This window comes from Anopheles bellator, chromosome 2, assembly GCF_943735745.2.
Source record: "Anopheles bellator chromosome 2, idAnoBellAS_SP24_06.2, whole genome shotgun sequence".
Lineage (NCBI taxonomy): Eukaryota > Metazoa > Arthropoda > Insecta > Diptera > Culicidae > Anopheles > Anopheles bellator.
In genome coordinates this window covers 59,278,584-59,287,169 of record NC_071286.1, presented here as the reverse complement: position 1 = coordinate 59,287,169, position 8,586 = coordinate 59,278,584, and the positions used below count along the sequence as shown (strand labels likewise).

The 8,586-nt window shown below is 39.5% G+C and overlaps 1 protein-coding gene across 1 annotated transcript; it reads right to left on the bottom strand.

Annotated features, from left to right (window-relative positions):
* Positions 1–6,841: 6,841 nt before the first annotated feature.
* Positions 6,842–8,117, bottom strand: LOC131209811 (replication factor C subunit 5). Its single transcript, XM_058202954.1, has 4 exons — positions 7,934–8,117; positions 7,424–7,874; positions 7,148–7,362; positions 6,842–7,077 (listed from the first exon to the last, which is right to left on the bottom strand). Exons 1-4 carry the CDS (start codon positions 8,028–8,030, stop codon positions 6,857–6,859), a joined length of 984 nt encoding a protein of 327 aa, XP_058058937.1. The 5' UTR covers positions 8,031–8,117; the 3' UTR covers positions 6,842–6,856.
* Between the last annotated feature and the right edge of the window lie 469 nt (positions 8,118–8,586).

The window sequence follows — 8,586 nt, the reverse complement described above, 5'->3', positions numbered from 1 at the left end:
GTCTACCTGCGGTTTTACAAAATGTTTACAATTTCTTACGATTGGAGATTAACATTTTACATTCTTAATTTTTTACAGTGAACAAATCATTCGTATCGTATCTGCTCGTTTACTTAAATACATTTCCCGTTCGTCTTTGTCTGTCGCACCGGAGAAGTACCGGAAACGGAGGACTTTTAACATTTGACCTTTACAAAAAAAACCTCAAGTTTGAAAGACAGCAGAAGATTGACCGTGTCGTGGTCGCATTCCTTGGGGCAGGCAACAAATGAATGGTTGTGTAAAAAGAACATTTGTCACTAATAGCGCAGTGTCTTCGTAAATTTTTTTTATACTTTGAGTTGTTGTTTGCTGTTTTTGTCGCCTCCGACATTCCAATGCTCGTGCTCCATAATGTGCAACAAATGAGGGTCATCCCCCGGGGACCTGTGGTCCGCACGGTCTCGGTGAAGGGTGACAAAAGCATGAAAAAGCCGGATCCGGAAAAAAGCATATCCAATACATACACACATAGCCGGGTGCCTCGTACGCTTTCCGTAGGTGTTGGCAAGTGTCGGTCACGACCGAATGCGAATTTAAATTCACATTTTTTTACTCCGGCACAGCCATCCATAAATCACCCGGTGTATACAGATGAATTCTAAAATGGAATATGATTTATGGTTATGGAACGCTAGAAGAAGCGCAAAGTGTATCGGAGCGCACGGAATCGCATAAGCACACGTGGACAGCCCGTGAAAAATATCCAGCATGCAGTCAGCGACATTATCGCTAAGTGTGTGCCGAGTCGGGAGATCATATATTATTGCTTCGGGGCCTGCGGATTGATTTACATTTGTTCGAACCGGGAGACGCTGACTCACTGGCGCTTGAGCCTGACACCACTGCCAATGTATCACTGTTTTTTCCATACAGTTTTTCATAAAAGATTTATGTAATCGTGAAGCAATCTGGGTAATTATTGCTGAACCAGCGGCGGGCAGAAGCAGCGCAATCGGCAAATGATTCATGTAGCCTTCAAGAGTACCGCCGCTGCTGGTGACTGGATCACTGGAGGCTTATAAATGTTCATTGCTTAATTGATTTTGCTTCGTTTCCGCATAACGATATCGTTTTATTTATTGTTTTACTTAATCTTCTTCTCCTTTTTTTGGCCTCCCATTCGGCCCACAACCAATATTGACCTATTTGAACGTTCACATTTACAGCATTATCTGGAGTTCAATTTTATTTCGCTTTCACTGCTATTCAACCATGAATCGGCGTTTGAAATATATTGCCCCGAAACTGTGACTTTCGTTCAGCAGCCAAATGAAGGGGGTAAACTAAATTGTTCTTCACTGGGGCGGAAACGGGTAACGAAAAACAAAAGGAAGTCAGCCAATGATAAATTAGGTGAATTATGATCCATGTCGAGTTTGATTACTTTTTCGTTGAACTTTAGTGTGCCATTCGTTCGTTTTTAGTGTTTGCATGTCCCAGTGAGAGCACGCTTTGTTGCCTAATATAAGAAAACCGATGTTGACTTTCATGTTATTTTTTCGTCTCCAATGATAGGATACAGCCTACCTTTAAGAGGCCAATTAATTGACAATATAACGGAAAAGATGGAAAATATAATAACAAGGAAAAATTCACTCACCAAAAACGCAAGACTGTTTTAAATTAGTCCGTTAGGTAGCCGGTAAGTTTTCTGGTGAATAGCAGCAATTATTTGAGTTCGTTCTTTTACGGAAGACATCGAGCCATTCATCGATTCATTTGACACATTAACGGGAAAAGATACAAAAATCACAAACCACTTCAAGCGCACCGTTGTTAACAAAAGTGCGTCTCCTTTTCCCGACACTCCGCACTTGAACGTTATTGTTGAGCAATCACAATCGGTATCTGATCATTTTGCCACGTAAAATATCGCACACCAGCTTCCATCGATTCTTGCCGAAGAAACAATTCATCACTCACAAATTATAAAAAAAACCTTCAAAAACTCTTCGAAATTTCAAAATCACTTCACTTAACAGCGTGCTCCAACAGAACGGCAGTTGGTCCACCGTTTCACACACCGTCTTCGACGTAATCCGTTACTTTATTATCCTGGCGCGTTGTATCCAATTTGCGTGTGGTCTCCCGGATTCACGGAGTTTATTCCAATGAGTGCACGAAACACACGACACGTTGTCAGGAAGACGCTAGCACAATGTAGCACCCGCGGCGGACGTTCAGAAGAAACTGAAGTCGAGGAATTCAGTTGCGTTTGATGCTTCCTAAAATCCTGATTCCTTCGAACGTTCATTTTGTTCAGTATCCTGATGAACTTCTCTGGCAAACATCCTGATGAACGCTTCTCGTTCACTGGTAAACCAAAAGGAAATGCTAGGGGCAATGATTACTTCGATCCCGACAGGATATTCTGTAGGGGAATACTGGAAGCGAATTCATCGCAACGTAATGCAGAATGATTTTTTTATAGTAAGAGTAGCTTGAAATAGTTTAGTAAGGTTCAAGGTTAAGGTTAAATTAATTTTAGCATAAAGTAATTAGAATATTAGATAATTGTTACTAATCAGATAAATTGTTAGATCGTAGGTTTCTTTGTCAATTCCCTTGACAACGAAAAGGTAAAAATATAGTTCAAACCTTTTCAAACCTTTTCAATTAAAAGAAAATGTGTGACGCTCCCAGTGAAAATCTTACGCATTTGTTAAATACAAAAATCATACGTTTAAGGTTGGGATGATAAAACCAACGGAACTGTGTAACTCACGTAAAATCAAGCCAATCGAGGAATGTACAACATTTCCCATGCACACACAGCGCGATCAGCTAAAACAAAAGCATCGGAGGCACATAGTGCTTTTCCATAGAGGCACTAATGTAAATTATGTCTCCCTTTTCGAGGTCCGTATAAAAGTTGGGCCGAGGTATTGAATAAAGCTTTGCACGCCTAGGCGCGTATCGTGATTGTTGTGGAACGTGGGAAAGGAATAGACCAGATTTTCATTACAGTGCAAAATTTGAAGCAAAGGGAGGATTAGAAGAAAAAAATGAAAAGGAGGGATTGGCACGGAAACATAAAGAATATTCCAAACTCTTCCCAAACGATTCGGGGAAATGATTCGGGAAACTTGAAACGAAATGTTATCGAATTACAAAACGGAAGGATCAGCTTATCAGATCAGTTTAGAAGACAGACATGCCAGCACAGCCCCGGCAGCGATGAGACGGAATAGCTCCAAACGATGTCGTTTCGAAGAATTTTACATGCTCTATTTTGTATTTGCTTCATATTGTTTATTGCTCAATTCATTTGATCAATGAAATATTATTTGCTGGCGTTTTTCACTATTCATTTACACCAGTGTTTTAGTAAGAATTTTTAATTGATTTTCTGATTATAATTTTCACGGCAAAAAGTAAACACTTTTCGTTAACTTTTCGATTACGAACGTATGTTCAAATTGCCCTATTTTTGTGACAGCCAGCTACTGTCCGGAATCGTGATTCGTCTGCGAAAACTCGTCTGCAAGTGAGCCTATTAATGGCCAAAGTCGTGAGTAAATCATCACAGCTGCCCGAAAGTGGGACATCCAGACCAATGGTCGCCGAAGTTGTTAAGTGACGAAATTATTTGTCCTAATTGGTGTGAGAAAGTTTTCGGGCGCAGAACTGGCGATTCTGTTTTATGCTTTTTCATCTGTATGCGTAGCGTCCAGCCTAGTACCATTATCATGACATTAGAGATATTGGCGATTGTTGAAATTGTAGCTAATTGAAACCTATGGGTCAGTTGGCATTGGCATGGCACAGCTTAGTACTAGCACAGTGCGCTACCATAAATGATTTGTAGTATTTATAGCTTTTAGATAAAAATCCCCTGCTTCTCGATTCAATTGAAAACTTAATCATGTACTGCGCTTAAATTTCGATGGTTTCTCGATTCGAAAAAGGTTGATCCAATTTGCATGAGATACTTTTTAACACACCGCCAAACGTGCGAAGGACTCGGGTTAGAAACCCCTTATCTTTGATTGTTGTGGTATCGAACACAGCGCATTCTTCAGACCTAAAATATCTGATAAGGGTAAAATTACTTTCTGTTTCATTGCCCTATTCAGACCTTATATCCGTTTGCTAAGGTTTATTTCGATTTGAACGTTTGCCAAATGTACATTAAGCATCTTTCGTTTTTCATGACCATGACAGATAAGGGTATGGGCTACCAATGTGGTTCTATTTAATGTTATTAGGGTTAAATCGGATACAACTAAGGTTCATCGGACATTTATTGTAGTCCCGTATGCTATTTATAGGCTTAACGGATCATATTATTTTAAATACTTCCACGGAAAGGACAAACATCAAGTGGTGTATGTTAGGTTGAAAAAATAACCATATCTAAAACTTGTTTGTAACTATTCACGTTACTCACTTTACACACTTGGCCTTTTCTTCTGAATCGCTACATGCGTCAGGAAGTATCATTTTCTTTGTCGGAAATATGCAAGATGTTCATGTTTGCATCGAAAAATAGAAATTGTAACTTGAGTTGAAAAGGAAACGGCTGTTTTTAGCAGCCGACAGAACTTTATGCATAACATATTTTGCACGAATTAAGAAACGATCTGCGTTTCACGGTGTTCTGCACGGCTGCGATACCTTGGCAGAACTTTCACCATGTTCAACCGGGTGGTGCATGACGAGTAAAATTTTGTTTCTGACGCATTTCGTCAAGAACAAATTGTGAATAGAGTGCAAAAGTAGAACATGCTACCGAAAGGTTGGTTCCTTTTACGTTGCTTCATTTTGTGCAGCTTTACATAAGGAAGAACCTGATGTGTTAATTAAAGAGTGTATTGTGTTTATTGTACATTATTTCATCAACGAACAGTTTAAGCTATGGCTGAAAATCTCATTTATCACACTTCGACTGTGCTACCTAAATAGTTTTCAACAGACTATCACTAGGGAGAGAACATAAGATACGTTTATGTTTGCTGTTATGGTGAAGAGGAACATATATTTCGTGGCTTTTAGATTTTTCTTCGAAACTCATAAATCATTAAGCCTTGGCACTGGTCACAAATGGTGTAAGGGACAAGAACTTTGCAACTGGGCTTATAAAGAGGCAACGAGCGGCAGAGGGCCTATTTTTAAAAAGCTTTTAGGGCTGGGCATACGAAGTAGCAGTAACTTCTAATTAGTTCACTTTCAGTGAAATTCAAACTACTAACCAGCCGTAGATACGCCATTACTCCTATATGAAGATTTTTAATTATGTTTTTTCTGGTAGTTTTGTTTTCATAGACAATCCTTACCCACATTTTAGGACGAAATCAATTGTATAATATTTGTGTCTCGCCATTGTTTTTGATACAGATTTTTGGATAAAATGTGTTTTACCAACTTACCGCTTTGCTAGAACCCAAATGATTGTGCACTCTGAGTGTGTTTCTAACCGTAGTTCTATAAATAAGTGTCTCACAGTGTCTGAGGGTCAATAAAAAGGTCCTCAAATGGGCAAATCATCCTTGGATTATAATTACATTTCATCATGAAGCAGCTATTGACAGTCTGACCGTAAGATATTACTCTTCGGGTGCGGTTCATGCTGAGTGTCCACTTTCCGATACCTCTTGGCTGATGTTCGGAGCGATCCCTTGACACGGTCGATTTTTTGTTTCGAGCGATACGCGCTCATAGCTAACCATATTTTTAGGTCGAATATTTCCACTCTTAGCGAGAGATTTTCTTCCCGGTCCCTCTAAATTGGTAAAAGGTTCGTGCGGACGATTCTTCGGGGACCTTTTCTCAGTATTTTGTGTACCTCAATGCTTTTTTCAATTGATAACATCACTCAGCATGCCCCTGTAATCGAACAGCTCGATTAATGCTTTAATGGCGTTTTAATATTGCTTTTATTGGAGCTCGAAAATGATTAATTTTTTGCAACGCGTTTGGGCCAATCATTTTGACTTCTCTTGTTGGCCATACTTCTTCGTCAGCAACTCGGAAGGTGTACCCCGAAAGTTTTCCTTCATATTTTCGATAAAAGGTTAAAATGACATCAAAAGCATTGGCTTTGACTTTTCTGTATCAATATTGAGCCCGGTTCAACATTAAAAAATACTTTTTTGCAGCTTTCGGGTGATTAACGTTCATTTTTTTCTGATAGTCCACCCTAGAACGCTGGAGAATTTTCATAACTCTTTTGGGATCTTGTGCTATTTGGCGGGTATTGATGCCCCAGAAGAAACATAGAAACGGTTTTTGTGACCAGTAGTTTATAATCCACGTTTAGATGGAGAGGTCCGATTAGCTATCACTGCAACAAACCACATACCTTGTGTTTTAGCAATTACTACGTTCTAACTCTGTCTATCAAACGATTTTCGATTTAACGGTAAGTGAAGGGTATTCAATTTTAAATGTACCCTTTGAATAAACTGTTAAGTTTTTATGTAGCAGACAAACGGGACAAATTAACTTGACACGTCATTTTATCCCAGTTGTTAAACCTTAGTTGAAATCAAAGTACAATCAAAGAACTGTATAATTTTGACAGTATTAATAAAATTTAAAATAAATACTGTGCATTTTTCATTGACGGTTCAGAGTATAAATTGATTCAAAAGTATGCGAAATATGGAAGTATAGTATCAGAAAATCAAAACGACTGTATCTGTATCTGTATAATTGGAGAATACAAAAGTAGTGAAAAGCATTAATGTTAAACATACACATATGAAAGATCATTTTTTTCGTTTAAAAAAACCCGGGTGTAAATTTAAAAATTATGTTTGTATTATTTTTGTGAAAATTGATTTTTTTTAATCCAGAGAAATGCAGATTTTTACTAAACTACCAAATCTCTAACTTTACTGAATGCAGAAATAAGTGCAGCTATTTGAGGTTTCTCCACACATCCGTCTGCTAATCGTTCTTCAATTGATGCCAACGTAATGACGAGCTGAGACAAAACACGTGGCGGTATTTCCAGTCGATTGATAACCAAATGAATTTCGGTTAGTATGTCCTCCAGGGCAAGCCCTTTTTGGGTTTTGAGATGTTGAATTTCTGAAACAGAGAAAGACGCTTAATGCCGTGGTACTCAGATTACAAGACAATTGGAGGAACGGTAGCATACTGTCGTAGCAAATTTTAAACGATTCTTCATTAAGCAACCAGTCTATAATGTCGTGTATATCCTGCTTTAAAGGATGTCCGACACAGTTGTAAACGTTAACTTCCGTCACGTTCTTGTACGCCATCCAGGTGCTTTGAAGAACATTCAGCACCTTCCGCATGTCGCCCCCGGCGAGCGTAATGAGTGCCTTTTTGCCATCCTCGCTCACTTGAATGCTGTGAATGGAACACAATTTCAGCTTATTTTACTGTGACTTATCGAAACCGACCTACTTACCCTTCAGCTTCAATCACGTGCTCCAATCGGGGAAGAATCTGCTCGAGCGACAGCGGAGCAAATCGGAAGCGAGTGCAGCGCGACTGTATTGCCGGAATGATTTTGCTCAGATAGTTACAAATGATGCAAAATCGCACATTTTCCGTGTACTTTTCAATAATTCGCCTGAGCGCATTCTGAGCATCATTCGTCATTGCATCGGCTTCATCGAGAATTATCAGCTTGTAGCCGCCTTTGAAGATAGTTCTGGTGGAGGCAAAATCGAGAATTTGACCGCGAACGATGTTGATACCACGGTCATCTGATGCGTTCAGCTCGAGCACCATCGACCCAAAGGACTGTGGCTTGTACAGCTGCCGGGCACACGCCAAAATAGTGCTGGTCTTTCCAGTTCCCGGAGGTCCGTAGAATAACAAGTGCGGCAATTGCTCTTCCTTGATGAACTTGTTGACTGTTGAAGAAGCAAGTAAATAACGGCAACCAGCAGGTGCAGTTCAATGTTATGCTTACTTGTGCTGATGATTTCTTCGTGCGAAATTAGATCGTTTAGAGTAGCTGGTCGGTATTTTTCCACCCACGGGAGATTCGATGCAACGTTTGTTTCCATTTTAACTGTTAAGTTGGCACAAAACACGCTTAAAACTTATCAATAAAGCGAACTAACCGAAAGTGAGCGCTCTACGCATGCTGCATTTGTTTGTTTGGCCGGCAACTGGCGGTAAATTCGCAACTGTCATTCGAAGTACGGGCCGTTTATATGTTCCGCTTCAAACCTGCACATGAGCAGTGCTGCCAAATTCGGTTCGACGAGCACGAAAAATTATTTGAATAATTCAAAGAAGGAAAGCAAATTTGTTTCAGAATTTTTTAGATTAGCGATTACCGAACACATTTTTGATCGCTTGCGCTTACGGTACAAAGTTTTACGAAAATTTCTGCTCCGCAGAGAACATCACAACGGTTAAGATGGACAAATGGCCCGGTTGTCCTGGATCCAACGCAAGTTCCTTTTCCGCTCAGTAATCTATTTGTCATTAATTTGCCGCTACTCATTATCTTCAATGATTTATCGTCAGTATTGTGTATTGCCAAGTTCAATTGAATCGTTGAATTTGTGCATTTCGTTTCAGTGGACACGAGCAATTAATTTGTCCTATGTGCAT

Coding starts and splice junctions, on each gene's coding strand:
- LOC131209811 (XM_058202954.1), bottom strand. CDS start 8,030: ATGGAAACAAACGTTGCATCGAATCTCCCGTGGGTGGAAAAATACCGA. Junction 7,363..7,423: donor CACGTGATTGAAGCTGAAGG/GTAAGTAGGTCG, acceptor TTCCATTCACAG/CATTCAAGTGAGCGAGGATG. Junction 7,078..7,147: donor GTTTAAAATTTGCTACGACA/GTATGCTACCGT, acceptor TCTCTGTTTCAG/AAATTCAACATCTCAAAACC.